Source organism: Silurus meridionalis, chromosome 29, assembly GCF_014805685.1.
Source record: "Silurus meridionalis isolate SWU-2019-XX chromosome 29, ASM1480568v1, whole genome shotgun sequence".
NCBI lineage: Eukaryota > Metazoa > Chordata > Actinopteri > Siluriformes > Siluridae > Silurus > Silurus meridionalis.
Window position 1 is genome coordinate 4445052 of NC_060912.1, and position 23795 is coordinate 4468846.

The 23795-nt window shown below is 38.7% G+C and overlaps 1 protein-coding gene across 1 annotated transcript in view; it reads left to right on the top strand.

The window, feature by feature from the left end:
• osbpl3a (oxysterol binding protein-like 3a) overlaps positions 1-23795 on the top strand; it is a 43318-nt gene that overhangs the window by 10143 nt on the left and 9380 nt on the right. The window contains 14 exon segments of the mRNA XM_046844017.1: positions 8426-8479; positions 10425-10538; positions 10647-10775; positions 12688-12715; positions 12718-12771; positions 12852-12955; positions 13060-13146; positions 13223-13361; positions 14024-14115; positions 14384-14509; positions 14625-14718; positions 14832-15058; positions 22431-22568; positions 22696-22759. Of these exon segments, the coding sequence (XP_046699973.1) occupies positions 8426-8479; positions 10425-10538; positions 10647-10775; positions 12688-12715; positions 12718-12771; positions 12852-12955; positions 13060-13146; positions 13223-13361; positions 14024-14115; positions 14384-14509; positions 14625-14718; positions 14832-15058; positions 22431-22568; positions 22696-22759 (1450 nt within the window).

Below are 23795 nucleotides of genomic sequence, written 5' to 3' on the forward strand. Positions count from 1 at the left end.
TTTTTTACCTTCTAACCCATGATTGTGTAGCAATGCACACCTCCAATCACATCTTTAAGTTTGTTAATGAAAACTGAGAAAGGCACAACTTCCACCCTACAGCGGATATTGAGGACGGAGAAGCAGATCATCAGGGTCTCTCTTCTTTCCATCATGGACATTTACACCACATGCTACAAAGCCACCAGCATTGTGCCTGAACACATACAACCCTCATACACACCCTGATTATTATTTTTTATTTATTTATTTATTTATTTATTAATTTATTTATTATTTAAATTATTATTATTATTTTTTATTTATTTATTTATTATTTAAATTATTATTATTATTATTATTTTTTTAATGTATATGAACTATTCTTTTTGCACAACCTTTTTGCACACAACCTTCATACTGTATATGGACAATCCTTCTTGCACAACCTACTGTACTAGTCTCCGCTACTGTTACCCTTTTCCTTGTCTCATGTTGTCTCTTGTCTCTCTCTCTTTTTTTTTTTTAATTCCTCCTTCCCTTTTTTGTGCTAAATATTACACATCTGCACTGTTGTTAGTTTAGAGTTTTGTGTACTTTTGTGTTTCTTTTGTTAATTTATGTTTGCTGTGTTTGCTGTTGCACCTTGGTTCTGGGGAAATGTTTCGTTTCATTGTGTACTGCACTGTATATGGTTGAAATGACAATAAATCCTACTTGATTTGACATGAAGTACATCTTGATTTTGAGATTAAAATAAAATTATTATTCATTAATTAATAATCTTGTAACAACTCACCTCTGAGAGGCACTGGTTACACTTATGCTACGTGTTTTTTAACAGCAGAAAAAACTAAACAAAACACAGGAACCAGAAATAACTTCCACCAAATGCACCATGTATTACACAAGAAAATCAAACAACCCCAATAACCAAATATGTACATCTACCTATACTCAGTCTTTTTCAGTTCAAGCAGTCTCTTTAGGAAGTATTTATATACACACAGTCCCATGGACTCATCCTTTTTTATTGGCGCGCGCTCTTCTTCTGTCTCTACCCCGCTTTATATTTACTTTTGCGATTTTTTCGTGCCGTTCCAGGATGACGTCGTAGGCGCAAAATTCTCACAATCACTTGTAATAATATTGTGTGCACACTGCTGAACCTAACCCAGATGGCGAAGTCAACAGTACATTGTCAATGTATTATTTAATGAAACAATTAAATACATGATCATAATTAAAGGTGCAACATATGTGACAGTGCTACATAGACCCCCCACAGCCTATGTACGAAGGAAGAAGATAATGATAATCTTCTTTCTGCTTTTCCCATTAGGGGTGGCCACAGCCGATCATCTATCCCAAAACCCCCCTGTCCTCTACATCTGCCTCTTTCACACCAACTACCTGCACATCTCCCTTATTCCTAAAGACCGGTACCAGCACACACCTTCTCCATTCCTCAGGCATTCTCTCACCTTCCAGAATCTTGTTCAACAATCTGGTTAAAAACTATATTGCCATCTCTCCTAAACATCTCCATGCTTTTACTGGTACGTCATCTGGTCCAACTGACTTTCCACTCTTCATCCTTTTAATCGCTGCTCTCACTTTCTCCTTACTATCCACTTCCTACTTCACCATCTCCACACCATCCAACCTTCTCTCTCTCTCTCATTTTCCTTTTCATCAGCTGCTTAAAATACTCCCTCCATCTTCTCAACACACTCTCCTCACTAGTCAACACATTTCCAGCTGCATCCTTTATTGCTCTGACTTTCAGCACATCCTTCCCAGCTTGTTCGCTCTGCCTGACTAATCAGTATAAATCCTTTTTTCCTTTCTTAATGTCCAACTTTTCATACAGCTCCTCATATGCCTTTTCCTTGACTTTCGCAACATCCCTCTATACCTGTTGCTGCATCTCCATGTACTCCTGCCTACTTTTCTCATCCCTACATCACATCCCTTTTATTTTTAGAAGTCACACCAAGTACCTTCCTAGCTGTTTCCTTTATCACTCCTGCAGTAGTTGCCCAATCGTCCAGCACCTCTTTACCACCACCGAGCCCCTGTCTGACTTCTTCCCTGAATCTCACACTACAGTCTTCCTTCTTCAGTTTCCACCATCTTATTCTTCTTCTTTCAGTCCTCACTCTCCTCCTCTTCTTCTTCACCTCCAAAACCATCCTACAGACCACTATGTGATGCTGTCTAACTACACTGTCCACTGCCAACACCCTACAGTCTCCAATCTCCTTCAGGTTGCATCTCCTAAACAGGACATAGTCCACATGTGTGCACCTCCCTCCACTCTTATACGTCACCCTATGATCCCTACCACTTTATTTTATTCACTCCAGAATTTTTTCTTCTCCTCCATCTCACAGCCGACTTGTGGAGCATAGGCACTTATGACATTTATCATCACCCAATGATACTTTTTTAAATTCACCACATTCACAGTATGTGTTTTGGGTGGATTACTCCATCTTACCATGTAGTTTACTGGCCCTAATTGTTTTATTTCTTCTCCTGGTCCCTCCCACTTGGGCACTAGCTTGGCAGAGAATTTAGCGGTGGCGCTAGAAAGAGGATGTGACCTAAGCCAGACTAGATCTCCGGGGCTAAATTGTACATCTTTTCTCCTGACATTACAATATCTAGCTTGTTTTGCCGATGCAACCATATTCTGAGCATAAGCCCCTGTCATCTCCTTTTTTTGTTGACTACCGCATTGCCTGTTTTGGTTTTGGGGATTGGTGTATTGTTATTCAGTCATGAGTTTGGCTGTTGTTCTCTCTGTTGTCTCAAGCTGAACTTTATTTATGGCAAACGAATTCAGGGATCTGCTGGTCCCAAGTATTAAGCTGATCTTCCATGTAGGCAGCCATCATGAGTTTTAGGGTTCTGGTGACCCTCTTGGTCTGTTTGTCTGTGTAAAATCTTGTAAGTTTTTGGATTACTTCAATTGGACCTTTCAGCAGCATTTGACACAGTCAACCACAAGACACTTTTGTCAAGCCTCAAGAGGTGGTATACGTGGAACAGCATGGGAATGGTTTGCTTCCTACCTGGAAGGTCGCTTATACCAGGTAACATGGAGTGGATCCACATCTGCCCCCCTGCAGACTTACCACTGGTGTCCCACAAGGCTCGGTACTCGGTCCCCTCCTTTTCTCCCTCTATACCCACTCCATTGGTGAAGTCATATCCTTACATGGGTTTTCTTATCAGTGCTATGCAGATGACACTCAACTAATCTTTTCTTTCCCTCTATCAGATACCACAGCTTACGCTCGGATCTCGGCATGCTTGACAGACATATCTTCATGGATGAGTGCTCACCAACTAAAACTCAACCCCAGCAAAACAGAAATGCTGGTCATCCCAGGTGATTCATCTCCAGGTCAAGATCTCCAAATAACACTTCATGACTCTCTGCTTTCCCCTTCAGCCACTGCTTGTAACCTCGGGGTAACAATGGACAATGAACTGTCCTTCTTCCCACATGTCTCTAATGTGGCTCGTTCTTGTCGATTTCTTCTCTACAACATCCGAAGGATTCGACCATTTCTGTCCACACAAGCTGCCCAGGTGCTTGTTCAGTCTCTTGTCATTTCAAGACTTGACTACTGCAACTCTCTGCTGGCAGGTCTCTACCTGAAAGCTATTCCTCCACTGCAAATGATCCAAAATGCAGCTGCACGGCTTGTGTTCAATCAGCTCAAGTTCTCCCACACCACCCCACTGCTGCGCTCCCTTCACTGGCTTCCAGTAGCTGCACATATCAGATTCAAAACACTGACGTTTGCCTACAAGGACCAGCGACATCTTACCTCAGTGACCTCATCACATCTCGCACTGCACCACGCTGTCTGAGATCCTCCAGCACTGCTCGACTGGTACCACCTCAAAATGAGAGGTAAGTACACTTCAAGGCTCTTCTCTGTTCTGGCACTGAGGTGGTGGAATGAACTTCCCCTAGATGTCCGTACAGCGGAGTCCCTGACTGTCTTCAAGACTAAAGACCTACCTCTTCCTGACACACTTGCACTTTCCAAGTTTGTAGAACTCAAGAGTTATATTTATATTGAGTTTTTAATCTGGCGTACCAGTGTAGATTTATTCCAGAGGTGGCAAAAGTACACACATCCATTACTTAAGTAGAAGTACTGATTATACATTTTTACTTAAGTGAAAGTAAAGAAGTCTTGGCTCTGACATGTACCTAAGTAAAAAGTAGTTATTACTTCTACCTGTTTTAGCTGTTAACTGGACCTCACATCATATTAATATTAGATAGATAGATAGATAGATAGATAGATAGATAGATAGATAGATAGATAGATAGATAGATAGATAGATAGATAGAACAGTGCAGATAAATATGTAGCATATGTACAGCATGTGATATATATGTAAGCATATGTACAGTGAATAAATATAAAGGCTTAAACAGTGCAGAGATGTGTGGACATCATTAAGAGCTTTTGCTATGTTTCCACACGGACAGTTAAAGAGGTGATACCGGAGAAAGTGCACCTCTTCAAGTCAAGAAGCTTTTTATATATATATATATATATATATATATATATATATATATATATATATATATATATATATATATATATATATATATATATATATATATAATCATAGACATTTTACAGATTTGAATGATGTATTGTTTTTATCTGTACGATCAATTTATGTTCGTGTCACCATTATGAGGGAAAAACCCACAAAACGCCACCCAGAGGGTTAATTGTGTGAAAAATGGCGGATTTGGTGTTTGATTCGAGACTTGGCGCAGAAATAAAACAAAAGTTTACGGATTAAAATTATTTTTCGTTGGAGTTAATTTTTTTTTTTTATCTAAGTAAAGAAGGGACGTCATGAATAAGTGTATGCGGATTGAAAAAGATGCGCAGTAACAGGAAATTGGTTGTTCGGCTGAAATCGGTGCGCAGTAAAATAAAAATATATATTTCACCAAATCAGTGGATTAATACTAAAGTAACGAGCCTGTTTTGAAAATGTAAGAAGTAAAAAGGACAGATATTTGTGTAAAAATGTAATTAGTAAAAGTAAAAAGTTGTCTGAAAAATAAATAGTGGAGTAAAGCACTGATACCAAAAAAATCTACTTAAGTACAGTAACGGAGTGTTTGTACTCCGTTACTTCCCACATCTGATTTATTCATTACTAGAGACTCAAAGCACTTTCGTACGTCGCTCTGGATAAGGGCGTCTGCTAAATGGCGCAAATGTAAATGTCCCCAGTTTTTGCAAAAATATGTAAGTAGCCGTGATGTAAACTGGGGGCCACGATTAGAGAAAATCTGGTGAATTAGTACCCCATCTGGTGAAGATTTTATACTTTTCTGAGCTTTGCTGTCCTGTAGAGGAAACATCTCCCCCCACTTAGTAAAGAAGTCACCAGCAGGTAGGTGTATTGCCTTTTACTGGTGAGGAATTGCCCCATTAGCTCAAGTCACACAGTGTATCCTGCTTCTAATACCACCATGGACAGGTCTTCAGCTGTCCAAGATGGCCCCATCATACCCCTAAGATGGTATGGAAATAGTGAAGGAAATTGGAGATCAAGGATAGTGGCACTACAGTTGGTATTTCTCCCCTTGATCCTTTAGCGGATGCTTAGGGTACAGTACACCTTGGTGGATATCAAAGCTGATCCAGTGAGAAAGCATCTTTTGGTGTTGCAAATTGGATTTTAACTGTCTTACTGTATCATCTCTGTCTTGAGCTTGGGCAATCTCAGCTAAGGAATGGGGGCGAGGTCAATCTGATGATGGTGGTTGACATTCAAGCTGGGCGCTACTTCCATAGCGGGAGATATGACCACCCTCGACAAAGCATCAGGTCTGACGTTGAGACATCCCTTCCGGTAGCACACCTTGAAGTGGAATTGTTGTCAGCTTGCTCTCCTCTTCCATCTCCCCTTGCCATTAGCCGATTGCAGATTCAACGACATAACCAGGTGGCGCCTTCCAAATGGTCTGGCTTTGGTATAAGCACCACAGGGAATGACCAGGAAGATGAGGAGGGCTCTATAATGCTATCTTGTGACATTTGTCCACATCTTTAGATAATATTCTTTTCCAAAGGTGACACCCTGCTTTTCACGGGTACATTTTCCAGGGTGGAGATATGGCCTCACAATGGCAGTCTGGCCCAGCATATTCGAATCAGCTTCTTCAGCTCTTGCTCCTTGTCAGAGTCCAACTGGGAGGAGTAGGCCTCATCCAGCATGGTCATGCATGGAAAGTAGTGGTTCAGGTAGTAGAGTGTAATATAGAGTCACTATTGAATCTGGTTGAAAGTTATCATTTGTCAGTCTTTTTATCCCTTGATCAGAGAGGAAGGGCCACCCCTTATTATATATATATATATATATATATATATATATATATATATATATATATATAAAAATCAAACGATGCCAATAACCAAATATGTACATCCAGATCATACTATATATATATATATATATATATATATATATATATATATATATATATATATATATATATATATATATATATATATTCAATTATTCAACCCCAATGCTGTAAATGGTTTTAGGAATTTAGTGTACATTTGTAATTGTATTCAGAATGAAATCCTACAAGGACTTCTTAAAGAACCATATGCAACTAAAATGACATCAATTAGTTTTGTAATACAGTAGTAAATGTTTCTTTTGTGAATTCTTCATTGACATAATTATTCAACCCCTTAAAGACTACCACTCTGAAGAACAGAGGTTCAGTGAAGTGTTTTCAATCAGGTATTGAAAACACCTGTGGATATCAGGAGCAGCAATAAAGCCTAATAAGCACCAATTAGGCAGCTTTAAAATGACTGTGATACTCAGCTCCTTCTAGACATTTACTGGTGTGGTTACAAACATGGTGAGGTCAAGAGAATGGTCCAGGAAGACAAGAGAACAGGTGATTACTCTTCACAGGAAGGGCAATGGCTATAAGAAGATTGCAAAGATGTTAAACATACCAAGAGACACCATAGGAAGCATCATTCGCAAATTCAAGGCAAAGGGCACTGTTGAAACGCTACCTGGTCGTGGCAGAAAGAAGATGCTGACTTCGACTGCTGTGCGCTACCTGAAGCGTAGAGTGGAGAAAAGTCCCGTGTGACTGCTGAGGAACTGAGAAAAGATTTGTCAGATGTGGGTACTGAAGTTTCTGCTCAGACAATACGGCGCACCCTGCGTAATGAAGGCCTCCATGCCAGAACTCCCAGGCGCACCCCCTTGCTGTCCCCAAAGAATAAGAAGAGTCGACTGCAGTATGCCAAAAGTCATGTGGACAAACCACAGAAGTTTTGGGATAGTGTTCTGTGGACTGATGAAACAAAATTAGAACTGTTTGGGCCCATGGATCAACGCTATGTTTGGAGGAGGAAGAACAAGGCCTATGAAGAAAAGAACACCTTGCCTACTGTGAAGCATGGCGGGGGGTCAATCATGCTTTGGGGCTGTTTTGCTTCTGCAGGTACTGGGAAGCTTCAGCGTGTGCAAGGTACCATGAATTCTCTTCAGTACCAGGAGATATTGGATGACAATGTGATGCAGTCCGTCACAAACCTGAGGCTTGGAAGACGTTGGACCTTTCAACAGGACAATGATCCCAAGCATACCTCCAAGTCCACTAGAGCATGGTTGCAGATTAAAGGCTGGAACATTTTGAAGTGGCCATCGCAGTCACCAGACTTAAATCCGATTGAGAACCTCTGGTGGGACTTAAAGAAAGCAGTTGCAGTATGCAAGCCTAAGAATGTGACTGAACTGGAGGCTTTTGCCCATGATGAATGGGCGAAGATACCCGTAGATCGCTGCAAGACACTTGTGTCAAGCTATGCGTCACGTTTAAAAGCTGTTATTACTGTAAAATGATGTTGTACTAAGTACTAAGATTGAATGTCACTTGGGGGTTGAATAAAACTGATAATGATGTGAGCTCAGAAAAGACATTTGTGGTTATTTTATTATAAATGTAATGTTATATTTGTCTGACCTACACGTGCCTCTTTGATTTAATTGTAAGCAGGATGACTGAATGATCATAATCAATGTCAAACCGACCAAAACAATCAATTTCAGTGGGGGTTGAATAATTTTGAAAACAACTGTATATATATATATATATGTCTCTTCCCTGGTTTATATTTATTTCTGTGATTTTTCTTTTTTTTTTGCACCATTCCGGGATGATATTATAGACGCGGAATTCTCGTGAATGCTTGTAATAATATCTTGAGCAAAGATGATGATAACGATAATAATTTAATGTGCAACATATGTGAAAGTTCTACAATGGATTGTTTATTTAATACAAGTGGTGATCACAAAAAATGTGGCTAGAAGTTTGATTGAGAGACTGCTTTTTTTTTGGCAGAGATATTTTCTTTTGGAAAGGGGGATCCTAATGTATGGCAAAACATTAGCTGATGTAAGTATACACACACACATACACACACACACACAGGTTTTTTAAATAAATATTAAAAAGTGAGTTCAGCAGTCAAGCATCATGTTTTTAGACTGATTTTCACACTTTGCTTTAGTTTTTGAATTCATAAATCTCATAAATTCACAAGTCTCATTCAGCTATTAAACAAAATTACCTTGTTTATAGTATCTTCCAAGATGGAGATACATCTTATTGTTCAATTTAGCACATGGTTGCGATTTATTACGGAAAATGTAAGCTTATAGTGAATTGTTTTTATGGAGTAAAAATAAGGTAATTTATTAATAAAAAATTATAAATTATAAAATAGTAAAAGTATACCTAAAATACTGTACAGTGTATCATATATTATATAGTCATTACAGGAAACCGTAGGTTTTTGCTTATTTATTGGTTGTAGTATCCTCTGAGGTCAAAAAATGACCTCGTACGTCACCAGATTTAGCCAATGAAAATAAAGAATGCAGTGACATTTATCTTTAATTTGGCCCCAAGAAAACAATTTGCCTCACTTATACCCTAAAGTAGCACCTAGTAAAAACACAAGCTGTTGTAGTGTAGGTTACATTTGATGAAAAATTATAAACTATTTAATAACCTTGTTGCCTCGCAGAAAAAGGAGTGAAGACGACAGCAAGTTGTCACTGAACGGCTTTATTAGCCTTTTTTTTTCACTTGTAGTGTTTTTAAATCACACACAAACACGCATTGCTCTGCATTCTGTTTCTCCCTTGTGCAGATTTCCGCTCATGCCCTTTTATCCTCATGCCGCCTACTGCAAGAGAGCACACGCTCATGAATAAAAATTATGATCATTACACTTCACTTCCTCTAGCTTTACCCTCCATTCACAAACCAGTGCTTAATCATACACCTGCTGCCACATTTCATCATTGTGAAGCATCTGATAAGTGAAAATGTAGACACCGAAACGGACCTCCTCTAATCACTGTGGGACTTCAATTACAACCATGTTAAACATAGTCCTGAGTTTAGTTTGAACCACATTTTTTTTTTGTTTGGGAAGCCAGCAATGGCATCTGTGCATGAGCACACATAATCTCAATATGATGTTTAATCAACCGGCTAGAGGCGAAGACGCTTCAGAAAACCCTGACTTACCTTTGGTCCCAGCTCTTCCCTCTCTGGAACTACTGTCACCTCTGTCCATTGTTTTAGAAGTGGTGGAATTTTGTGGTTGGGGTGTTCCTGGCCCTGGCCCTCCTCCCTTCCCATATCTCATTGACATGGAGCAAACCTTGATAAATTTTAGCACTGACCTGTGTACATCACACCGCTTGACATTTAATGCAGGACCCAACCACGTATTCGTTTCAATAAAAGCTGAAATGTGGGCCAGTTCTTTCCCAGAATTTGTGTATTGTGAGGGGGGACTTACCGTCACCTTAATAGTACACACACGATAGTAGACATGAGCGCACATTCATACACACATACACACTGCTTGGCATGCTGTCTTCTACGTTCCCTTTTTATCCTCGCACCACTTAATCCAAAACTCTCATTAATAAAAATTATGCACAGGTGCATGAGACTTATCCCTCACTTCCTCCAGCTTCACCCTCCATTCACTCAGCCATGTACCCTCTGCCACACTATTATTATTATTATTAATTAATTAATTTTTTGTTGTTGTTGTTGGTAAATTGTTACATTTATTAAAATATTTTATTATATTTCACAGTGTAGCTACAGCTAAGTACAGCTAAATTAAACATAATCTAACCTGCATGTCTAAAATATATACACATTTTATTGCCATCTAACTTTTGTATTGTATTAATTAATATAATTCTTAATGTGTTAATTCAAATATTTATGATGTTTATAATTATATTAAGTTATATATAGAGATTTGGCCACACCCATATTTTAAACATGTTTTTTTTATGTTAATGTTAAGCTGAAGAAGGGGAAAGTCCGCGGCTGCATTGACATTGGCCTCTCTGTTATGTCCATCAAGAAAAAAAACATGTGTATTGATCTGGATGCAGAGGACAGCATTTACCATCTGAAGGTAGCTACACTTGCTTACACACATACACTGAAATTGTCACTTTAACACCATATCTATCGCACAAGCAGAAATTGGCTTTAATTATCTTCTTTAACATTGTTTTCTTAGGTGAAGTCACTGGATCAGTTTGATAAATGGGTATCACAACTACGAAATCACCGCATATTCCGTCAGAATGAGATAGTAATGGATTCTCAAGAGCACCATCTACACTCAGACACTTCTTCACTCAGAAGGGTACCTACTTCATTTGACAGTCACAATACTGCTGTTTTTCTCTTCTGTTCAGTCAATGCATGTCACAGTACTATATTACCACAGAGTCAAAATAGAATATTTATAGTATATAACTTGGTGGTTTATGCTGTAATAGGGAAATAATCAAGAAAACATGGTGTAATTCTGGAAATTACATTTTAGCTATTAAAATACAACGTAATCCCTCGTTTATTGCAGTGGTTACGTTCTAAAACCGCCCGCGATAAATGGACGCCAACCCAAAAATTTTTTTTTGTTTGTTTGTTTTTATTGTTTAAGCCGTAAATCATCCTCCCACACACTTTATACAAAACATTTGCAAGAATATAGCAAGATGAACATTTATGGTGAGTACATGTACTGTACAGCAGTGGTCCCCAACCGGCACCGGCCCGTGGGTCAATTGGTATCGGGCCGCACAGAAAGAATACATAACTTTTACATTAGTTTCGTTTTATCTATTATCTGAATCTGAACAATGTTTAATTTTGGAAAATGACCGGATTCTCTTCACCACATCTGTCTATGATTGTCTGACATTAAACCGGTCCGTGGTGCAAAAAAGGTTGGGGACCGCTGATGTACAGTATACAGTTCTGTAGCCTATGCGTAGTTTGTCTGCTTGTTTATTGGTCGAAGTGTCCTATCACGTCAAAAAAGAGTTAAAGATACACATCACCGCATTCTTTACGTTCTGTACTGTATTAACATTTTACTTCATTTTATAATGAATAATTATATTTTGATTAATGCATTTCATAATTTCAACATAAAACTCTATAAAAACAATTCCCTATGTTTTGGTCTATCGTGCTATCCGTGAGAGACCAGGAAAATCAGCAAAACTAATTAGTTGTGTGGTAAATGCAATTCCGCGATAAACCAGGGGCGAAAGATTCGAACCACGGTAAAGCGGGGATTACTGTATAATACTTATAAAGAATTTTAGAATGAATGTCATTAAAACACAAAGCACAAAGTCCTCTGTACATAGACGTCCATGGAGTGGAAATGTATTGAGTTGTACAATTAACCTGAAAAAATATGTTGAACAAAATCATTTGTTTAGCCATGACCTCAAGACAAACTCATTTTGAAAATAGCATTGCAGGCCATAGTGCTAGTTTACAGTAATTAGTGACATTGCTTTTAGACAGGTATGCAAATGCAATCTGTATAAAAATTTTGATTGTTTGAATGAACAAATTAAATAAAATATTTCTCGTTCGATTTTACACATTTCAGGTAACTCCTCACTGCTCTCAAAACAAATAACAGAGCCATCCGAACACTTAATTGTCCTGATTTATCTGCAAATTCTTGTCAATTTAACACAAATTACAAATTTCATGCCTAAAAATTTTATACTTATTAATCAATTAATCAATGCACTAAATTGACTTGAATCTTACTACGAACAACATATTTTTAAATAAAAAAGAGAGGATGTAGGAACTGGTGAAAAAGCATGAAGAAGGTGTAGGAAGTGTTGAAGGGAGAGAATGTCTTGTCACTGGTTGTCTCAGAGTGTGCATTGGTTACTGTAACCTGTTTTCAGTTTGTACTGTCCTGGGTGTTTAACCCCTAATAATTATTTGTTCTATTTGAAGTATATGCTTTGACTTCACATTGCTCTAGTCATTACCATCTGAAGTTGTTATTTAAATATTACAGTTATTACAGTTTTTTATCCTGTTTCTACTTTCTTGATTTTCTTGCCTAGTTCATGTTGGTTGATTGCCTGACCATTGCCTGCACATAGACCTTATTTCTGGATTGTGTCTTTAGCCTGGCAGACCTAAAATTTGAACTAACAATCTGTCATACATTTTTTTAACATATCATAGGGATAATCACATTTATATTTAATTTCCTCTGTCCCTCTCTACAGCAAGCTGTTCTCTCGAAACAATCTTCTGCCCTTTTAAGAACAGTTGGCTACAGAGCTCAGAAGACATGAAGAAATGCTGTAGGGGTATGAGCTGAACAAAAGAAACATTTTACAAGCCTTTCTTGTGTTTCTGTGCTTTAAGCTTTTTCTGATTTCTCTCATAGATCTATCAGAGTGTGAATCATCTCTGCTAGAACTAAATCTGCTATTGAAGAATATGCAAGTATTGCATCGAACATTCTCTGCCCCTGCTGTAACCACATTGCAGGTTGTGTTTGCATGCCTACTTTCACCCATCTTGAGTTTCTTAGTAAACAGCTTGTGTACTGTCTAGCATGCACTCCAATTCTCACTGTCATTTTGTCCTGATAGACTGAAGGTATAAGAAAAGAAAGAAAAAAAGGTAGAAGAAGATGGAGGTCCAAGCATTATAGGAAGAACAGCAAAAATACTTCATTGGTAAATTATACACAGTTCTATTAACTAGTAATGCACTGTGATGGTTTATGTTAATAAACAATAATCCTCAATTTAGGTTTCTGGCTCAACTACATCTGCACATCTGTATCTTTCAAACCCAAACCTGACATATTCTCAGCCAGAGTTAGACACACCAGACTCACTTATTGATGCCTCACAGTTACAGGAGGACTTCTGCAAGTTGGCTGGTACTGGTGAGTCTTGTAGTTTTTTTATTAAGAAGTAAAAATCAGCAACAAGAATTTTTTTTTTCTATTTGTAATTCAACTTTCATTTAACTAATGGTTTTAAGATATATTATATATATATATATATATATATATATATATATATATATATATATATATATATATATATATATATATATATTATGACCGGTATGAATAACACTGCATATTTCTTTATTATTGCACCTGTTAATGGGTATTGGGTAAAATTTTGTCCTCAATGTTGATGTGTTAGCAGCAGGAAATTGGGCAAAACTATTTGAACGAGTTGGCCAAATTGTGATGGCTAGACGAGTGGGTCAGAGCATCTCCAAAACTGCAGCTCTTGTGGTTTGTTCCCGAACTGCAGTGGTCACTATTTATCAAAAGTGGTGCAAGGAAGGAACAGTGATGAACCAGCGACAGGGTCATGGCTCACTGATGCATGTGGAGAGCAAAGGCTGGCATGTGTGGTCTGATCGAACAGACGAGCTCCTGTGGCTCAAACTGATGAAGTAATGCTGTTAATGCTCAGTGTCAGGACTGTTTTGGCAGCAGAAGAGGGACCAACACAATATTAAGCGGATGGTCATAATGTTGCGCCTGATCAGTTTAAGTTTTTAATTCTTTCAATCCCTCTTTCATTTTAGTGTGTGCCACCTTGAAATCTACATATAGTTCTCTGTGTACAGAGAGAGACAGAGTTCGATGCACATTGGAATTAAACAGCTGTCCCAATATGGTATGTGATTGTTCATGTGTTTGTGTGTTTTTGTGTATAACAGTTACAATTAAGTGTTGCTTAGTTTTCACACACAGTCACAGTAGGGTATAATAGTAACCCACACTATAAGCTATTTTTTCACTGTAAGTCCAATTCTGAGAAAAAAGCAACAAAACCAAATCTAAAATAGCTATTTTTGTGTAGCATGGTCAGTTTTTTGACCAGTATTTGGGTTTAACAATGCATTCTGATTTTTCCTTACTTTATTTTTTATGTGATTCTCTAGGACATGAGTGATGGACCCCAGTGCATCCTGCAGCAGGTGTCAAATGAAATGCGAGGCTCAATTCCAGAGTCACTGTCGGAGTTTTTTGATGCAAAAGAGTACCTGGTTTCTTCCAGCTCTTCTGAGGTCAGAGGGTGGCAGAGTTGTTGCATATGCAGTAAAAATATGCAATGAGCTGGCACACCGAAGTATGTTGCTTGCTCTTTTTTTTTATTATGTGTATGTTTGTGTGTACCTTTAGGCCTCAGATAATGACTCCTGCTTAAGTGATGTGAGTGATAATGAATCAGTGGAACTTTGCAGTAGTGATGCAGGGATTATAAAGCACAACACAGGTAAATAATTTCTGCACACCAACACACACTTACATGTGATGCATGTGACATCTCTTTATGATCTATTTAATATTTTAGTTAATTTATTTATTTGTGTGTGTGCCTGTTTACAGATGGAAGCTTGGTACACCGGCGCTTAAGGCTACCAAGTGCATGTGTCAGTGGGGGTGTGAATCTGTGGAGCATACTCTCTGCCAACATTGGAAAGGACCTCTCCAAGGTGGCCATGCCAGTGCAGCTCAATGAGCCAGTGAACACCCTGCAGAGACTATGTGAGGAGATGGAGTACTGCCACCTGCTGGACACAGCTGCGCAAACACAGGATCCACATATGCGCATGGTGAGAAAAAGAGGGGATATACACCGAGATATAGCATCCTGGTTTATAGGATATACTGTACTGGTGAGGTCCAGGTGTGTAAAGCTTATAGAGACTTATTTAAGAAGACTTGAAGCAGAACAAATGTCAAAGTAGTTGAGTAATGAAATAATAAATAAATGATCTGAATACTGGTCTTAATGAGAGATTAAAGTTTTTTATATAAATTATTATATGCAAATGAATAGCCAAAAAAAAGTTAAGTAAAAACATAAAATGTTAAAACTACTGTAAACAATCACACAAACTGTGTGCAAAAACTGGAGACTTTTTCAAATCTGTACATTTGCGTATTTATGCAGTTATTTTATCAGCCAATCATGTGGCAACAGCACAATTTTCTTCAGTTGATGTTTACATCAAACATTAGAATGCGGAAAATGTTTGACCTCTGTGACTTTTGCTCTTGCATGGTACCAGAGTACTAAGACTTTAGAAATAAGTAGTTCATTAGAATTTAAGATGTGTAGCAAGCTCTAGCACTGATTATAATTAAAACATACTGTTAAAAAGCCATATTAATGACATGCTTCTTTTTAAAGAAGCAAATCTAGAAAGTTCATAGTTATCATGACAGGTGTATAGAAAAGTATCTCAGACCACACCACACATCAGACCCTTACATCAGGTGAATAGGCTACAACAAAAGGCCATCAGATGACCATCTGTGCCCAAGGTTATCATGGGCACAGAAAACTGGACATTAGAAAACTGAAAAATCTTTTACAGATATACAGTAAATATATACAGATAATAGTAATAATACAACCCTTTGCCACTGTCAAGCATCCCCTCTAATTTTAACAACAGGGAACTGAGGAGACCAGTTGCTTCAGTTTGGGGAGCAAAATGTTGCCCCGTTTGTAGTTTATACAGGATTCTAGTTGCTCAACAGGCTTGGGTCTTCTTTGTCATATTTTTCTTTTCATTATGTGGCAAATTTTTTCTGTAGGTGAAAGGTTTAAATCTGACTGAAGTAACTTATTCAGTCTAGTTTCTGCTTATATTCACAATCTTGTTTATCCCCTCATATTGTTTGCTATCACGGACTGTTGCATGTCCCACGCTTTTTTGATTCTGCCTGCCGATGTGTCTGTCTGCCTGTTTATTATGAGAAATATTTGTACCCAGGACATCCGCTTCTGCTATTGTGCATTCAGTGCAAGCCAGATTACTTCACCTATATAATGGATGCAGTGGGTACACACAGACTGATAATTATGCCTGAGCTTGACTCAGTTTTCTTACCTCAGTCGATTTCTTTTCAGCACCATTATGGTGTTTTTCAGCTGGAAAGATTCATTCAAGATTATGCAGTGGCAATTTTATTTTAAGAGTCTGTTGGAGTCCAAGTCAGAGGAGTGTCAATGTTGCTGTTAATAAAACTCACCGGTTAGCTCATCAGTGGGCAGAGCTTCAGATTACCCAAGGTAATGGGGAGAGTAGAGCAGGGAGTGTCTTGGTTTGTCAGAATTCTCAGATTTTGGCTGTAATGAGGCTGGGTCCAAACTTAATAATGTTTTGAAGAAGTTCAACCTGACTGATGTGCCTGCTACCCCATTCCCACTTTTTTATGACAGGAGAAAAGTTACGGCCCATGCCACGCTCCAGCCTGAGGCAAATGAGGTGGTAACTGTGTGGCCTCGATGTATGACCTGCTCACGCCAGGGTGTGATGGCGCAGCCTACACCCATGACCTGCTTATGCCAGGGGGCAATAGCATGGCCTTCTTTCAATTTCTGCTCATGCTGTTGCGGAATGGCAAGGCCACCAATACAGGGTGGGCCCAAAGTTCACTGGCATCCAATATTGATTTTTAAGCTTGTTTAATTTAATTAAGTGTAATTCAATTTTATTTGTATTGTCTTTAACAATGAACATTGTCAAGCAGCTTTACAGAAGTTAAAAGATTATGAATATAAATTAATATAAATATAAATTAGTCTCTAAACATTTATCTTTCATGAGTGAGCCAGTGGTGACAGTGGCAAGAAAAAACTCACTGAGATGGTATAAGGAAGAAACTTTGAGAGGAACTGGACTCAAAAGGGGCCTAATCAGGGTTGTAATAGTAAGAGTATAATGTGGTAATAAAGAATAAATAAGATTGTTCTTTATAAGTGTAAGTTTGTCCCTAATAGAGCCAGTGGCAAGGAAAAACTCCCTGAGATGGCATAGGGAAGAAACCTTGAGAGGAACCAGACTCAAAAGGGGCCTCATCAGGGTTGCAGAGAATGTCCATTTATTGCGGCTAATCAACGTTGAGGTGTGATTTAAAAGTTTTCATTCCTAAGTAGATGTGAGCAGAACTGCTGTGCTACAACCTTTTCTATCTTGGAGATAAAGGGGAGGTTTGATATTGGCCTATAGTTGGACAGCTGACAAGGGTCAAGGTCAGGTTTCTTAATTAGGTGGTGGATTACTGCAGTTTGAAAGATTTAGGCACATAACCAGTGCTAATGGAAGAGTTGATTATTTTTAAAACAGGTTCATTTACTTCTAGAATTATCCGTTTGAAACTTGTAGGCAAGGAATCGAGAATACAAGTTGATTATTTTGATGAGGAAATAAATTAAATTGTCATTCTCAAGAATAGGAGTAAAACTTTGTAATTGATTCTTTTATAAATGTAATGCTATCTACAGGGTTATTTATACAATAGTTTGACTTTATATGAATTGCCTGGATTTTTTACCTGATGTTTTCAATTTTATTATTGAAAAAGTTCATAAAGTCATTACTACCTATTAATAGTTTGCATGTTACTGCAGTGCTTTAATTCCCTGTTAATATTGCTACAATACTGAATAAAAATCTATATTATGCTTTTTATTTTCTATGAGGGGTAGAGAAATATGCTAATCTAGCAGTACTAAGAGCTTTACTATAATTCTGGAGGCTCTCCTTCCATGTAATGGGTGTGGTCATACAAAAAGTACTCCTGTCTTATCAGAATTGATCAGAAGGCAGTTAACAAGCATCCACTGTCTAATGTCCTTTACACTTCCAACAACATTATTAGGCAGATTTTAATCATTCGGCTTTGCTTGAAATATATAACTGTATATTAGGCACAACAATAGATTCTAATGCCATGATTTTTAATAATTTGACTAAAGGTAACAAATATTCAGAAATAAGCAGTAGCCCTGAGATAGATCCTTGTAAAATAATAAACTTTATTGCAAAAAGTGTAGCAAACTCCTCATGCACATCTAAAAACTGATTACAATTGGTCACTTGGGACCTGAGCCAAAACAGAATCGTTTTTTATATCATATTTCTAGTCTAGCAATATCTTTTTATCTTTCTGCTGCTTTTGTTAGGGGTCAACACAGTTGGTCATCCGTGTCCATACTAACCTGTCATCAAACCCTGATTCTTTTAAACCAACTACCTGCATGTCGTCCCTCACCACATCCATAAACCTCCTCCGTCACCTTCCTCTTTTCCTCCTTCTTGGTGGCTCCATCCTCAGCATTCTCCTACCGATGTACCCCATGTCTCTCCTCTGCACATGTCCAAACCATCTTAATCTCGCCTCCCTCACCTTGTCTTCAAAACGTCCTACATGCACTGTCCCTCTAATAAACTCATTTCTAATCCTGTCCATCCTCATCACTCCTAATGAACATCTCAGTATTTTCAGCTCTGCTACCTCCAGCTCCACCGCCTGTCTTTTACTCAATGCCACTGTCTCTAAACCGTACAACATAGCAGGTCTCACCACCGTCCTATTAACTTTCCCTTTTACTCTTGCCGCTAGAGTGACCAAACAGTTAGGGACCAAATTTTTTACTGTGTTACCGCATAGAGCCACATCATACACATGGGCACACATGAACATCACCCATCCCTTCCTCACACACACACACACACACACACCTCTGCTCAGCCAGATTTATTGTAAATGTCACACACGTACATGATAATGACAGAAACTACAGGCCAATTATTTTCAACAATGAACATTGTGTGCACTGTCTCACACACAAACTCTCAGTTCAACCAAGTCCACAAACAAAAATATTTGTTTATATAAATTTTACAATAGTTTTTCTTTTATTATGCATGTTGCATAGTGGGACTTCTGGCAATCCTTGCCTTGAACAATCCTCTTCAAATCTATTTCTTTGTTGCCACTCGAAGCAATTCTTTCACATGGGTGTCAGTCAGAACAGATCGATGGATTGATTTCACGTGTTTCAGGATAGAAAACAGACTCGCAGGCCTATGTTAACCCAAACATTGACCGTATCTTAAGCGCAGCCTGTTTGACATTGGGGTATCATTGGCACACTTTTCCAGAATTCAATGGTCCGTTCCCTTAAAGCAGGTTTCAGTTGGTCCTTCTCACAAAGATCAATCATCTCCAACTCAGCTGTAGCCTCATCTGTGACTAGTGGGGCTTTCAAACAGTCTGTCTCCGTTAAGTGCATGTGAGCAGATGTAGTTGATGATTTCCATCACAGGCTTCATGACGTTGTCCAAATTCAATGATTTAGACACGGGTTGCTCCCGGTGGATGATGCAGTGGAAATTCCAAAACTCGGGAAATGTTTGGTCAGCTTTGCACAGCCCCACAAGCCCGTTCACAGATCCGATCATGGCTGTCGCTCCATCCGTGGCTATTGCAGTTACTTTCGGTATGGGCAAATTTGCTTTTGCAAATGCAGCCATCATTGTTTCTTTCACATCTATGCCACAGTTCTGTCTTTTAATGGCACAATATCAAGGAGTTCTTCTTTGATCACACAATCTTTTGACACAGACCGTGCAAATATTGCCAACTGAGGATTGTCTTGTACGTCACAACTCTCATCCAATGTGACACCAAAATACTCACATGCTTGAAGGTCAGAGTGCAACAGTGAATCAATAGCCCTTTTAATGTCCGATATTCTGTGTTCAACAGTGTGGCGGGACAGTTGGACGTCTGATACCATGCGTTTTAGTTTGTTGTTTTCAGGAGACAAGATTTCAACAACGTCACTGAGGCATTTTTTAACGAACTCCCCTTTTTTAACGAACCTCCTGGTCGTTGTTAGCATGGAGTGAGCTGAAGTGGCGCTGAAGATTTGAAGCTTTGAAATGCGCTAATGACGCCTGACATATAAGGCAGAATGGCTTGCCATTACGTTCAACAAAAAAATATTAATTCTCTCACTCTGTTAAAAACATTTCCGTTTTGCTGTGGCTTATTTCCCCGCCATTTTGAGAGTAAACTTGACACAAATTGTTTACTTAAATCATCTTGCCCCCACTGGGAAAATTTGCGGTATTTTCGGTATTTCACGCACATGCGCATTTGGCGAAAACGCACATTAAAAAAACACAAACACAAACTTCGATAAGAATGTAAGAGCCAGGCAAAGAGCCGCATGCGGCTCTAGCAGATACCCTTCTATTACAAATCACTCCTGCCACTCTTCTCCACCCACTCCACCCTGCCTGCACTCTTTTCTACACTTCTCTAACACACTAGACCCCAGCTTCACATCATCCAACCTTCTCTCTTTCTCATTTTCCTCATTCACCAGCTGCTCAAAATACTTCCTCCACCTTCTCAACACACTCTCCTCACTAGTCAACACATTTCCATCTCCAGCAGCACATCCTTCCAAGCTCGGTCCCTCTGCCTGGCCAATCGGTACAAATCCCTTTTTCCTTCCTTAGTGTCCAACTTCTCATACAGCTCCTCATGTGCCTTTTTCTTTGCTTTGCCACGTCCTGCTTTCCTTATACTCCTGCCTATTTTTCTCATTTCTATGCCGATCCCAATTCTATTTTGCCAACTTTCTCTTTATGCTTTCCTGCACTTCCTCATTCACCCAATCACCAATCTTTCATTCCTAGGTACACTCTTCACCACTTCATCTAACTCACACTAGAATTTTTCCTTCTCCTCCATCTCACAACCCACTTGTGGAGCAGCTTCCCATTCATCACTCTATCAGAAACTCTTTTCACCTCCACTACACTCTTACTGTACTCTTCCTTCAGAATCACCCCTACACCATTTCTCATTCCATCCACACCATCATAGAACAGTTTGAATCCTCCTCCAGTGTTCCTGCCTTTACTACTGTTCCAAACACAGCATGTCTACCGTTCTCTGCTTCATCATGTCATCTAAATCTCTCCCTTTACCAGTCACAGTATCAACATTTAAAGTGCCAGCTTTAACCTCCACTATACTACACTTCTCCTTTCCCTGCTGTCTCTTTAGATGTCTTCCCTCTCTTCTTCTCCTCCCTTGGCCAAAAGTAGCCCAATTTCCACCCAATACCTGTGCCGGTTGTAGGTAACCTCGGACTCGAATGATCCCGTATGGAATTTAGTTTTGTGATTAGCATATTTGATTTGGCATGTTTTATGCTGGAATCTCTACCTAACACAACCCTCCCCATTTATCAGGCCTTGGGAGCGGCAATACGAGTGCACTGGATTGTGCAACCATAATGCCTGGGTTAAATTTCTAGTCTATATAAGAATATAAGGGTTATATTTTGTAACCATGTTCCACACAAAGAGATTTCTCCAGATAATCTTTAAAGATTTGTGATTATATGTACTATATCTAATGAGAGTTTCAAGGTCTTCACAATATTATCTTAAGGAGCATTTTTGTTAAATTGTTCCACAATGTATAGACACAGATTTTCACAGAATGCTGAACCTCTTCCCATTATTACTTTTGAGGGACTCTCTATGATCATGTTTCTGACCCAATACGTAGCAAAATTAGTATCACTTCCTTCTTCAGCCTTTTGTTGCCCTATTCAACTTTTTTGAGATGTGTTGTGGCCATCAAATTCGAAATTACCTTATTTTTTATATTTGATAATCATCAATGATGTGTGCATACCATTGCATTCTGTTTTTATTTATATTTTATACAACACCTCAACTATTTCGGAATTGGGGCTGTAGTTGTGGGTGACATTCTGTCTCCTTTTATTAAATGTTAATTATATTTTATTTATTTTATATATTATAAATACAAATGTGCATGCCAAAAAATCTATTATAACTGGTTCACTTCCCTATTCCTTTCAGTTTCAGCTTTCAGCCAAACAGCTACATTCTGTAATAAATGTAATGGATTATTAGTTTTTTGGGGGTGGGGAGTAAAAGTATCACTCTAACCTACTTGATTACAATTGTTTAGATTTAAATGGACAAACTTTTGCAATGTTCCTCAAATGAAAAAATATGATAAAATGTTATTGATGTCAGGAACAAAGCTGAGATCGGTCAATAATTACACCCATGTTTCTAACCATGTTTTTACCGATAAAAATAATGTGTATGTGTCTGTGCATGTGTTTAGGTATATATTGCAGCATTTGCAGTGTCCATGTATGCATGTACGTTTACCAGAGCAGGAAAAAAACCCTTTAACCCTGTCCTGGGTGAGACATATGAATGTGAGCATCCAGACAAGGGCTTTCGCTTCATCTCGGAGCAGGTATAACATTTAGTTACACCCCACACACACACACATACATACACACACACACTGATTTTACTCTCAGAAGTACTTGCTAATGCACACTAATAAAAGTATTCTGATTCTGATTTACTACATTTTTTAGGTAAGCCACCACCCTCCTGTGTCTGCATGCCACTGTGAATCTAAAAACTTCACACTATGGCAGGGTGAGAACACACACACACACACACACACACACACACACACACACACACACACATACACACACATACACACTTACTCATTAAGGTTCAAAAGCTCAGAGTTTTTCTTGCCACTCTGTTTGTGCAGCACTAATACGTGTGTCTATGTTTATATACCAGGTGCTATTGTTTTGTTCGTGTATTTTTTGTGTTCTGCCCTGTCTCATTATTGGTTCATCTGTTCACATGCCTTTTTTTTTGCCCTTTCACAGCTTCTGTGTTTATTATTGTCCATATAAATACCCCTTTGTTTCCATTGTCTCGATGTGAAGTAAAGTACAGTGGGGGAGATAATTATTTTATCCCCTGATGAGTTTACCCTATATATATATATATATATATATATATATATATATATATATATATATATATATATATATATATATACAGTGGAACCCGCTTATCTCGACCTCGGTTATCTCGACAACCCTATTAAGTCGACGTTTTTGAAGTGGAACCGCCAAATTCTCGCTTTGTCTTAGCATTTTTTATCGGTTATGTCGAATCTTTTATGTCGCTGAACCCTGATATCTTGAGCACAAGGGGGGAAAAATGTGCCATTTAACGCCGGTTATCTCGGTGCAGCCGCAGAAGAACTCGCGGAAGTGGCAGAAAAATCAAGCCTTACAGCTGCTACAGGTGTTGTATTGTATACTGGTGAATCTCTGCTGTTAGTTAGTGCACATATGCCTTTTGTTGTTAAATGTTATGCGATGAACGGGAGGCGAAAGCCGCGCTTGGCGGCGCGGAACGTGGGATGAGCAGCAAAAGCATAGAATGAACACCGGCAGGATCGGGGGGGAATCCGCGATGCGCTTTGGGAAGAAAAGCGCAGCCGTTGAGAGAGTGCCGGTGGGAAGGCATGTACCGGGATACGCATGAGCGATAACAACGACCGCCGTGAACCAACATATACCAACAATAACGGACAGTGAGAGTGTGGAAGTTTAAATAGGAGCTGGTGATGATGCTAAACGAGCACCATATGTGCGCGATTGAA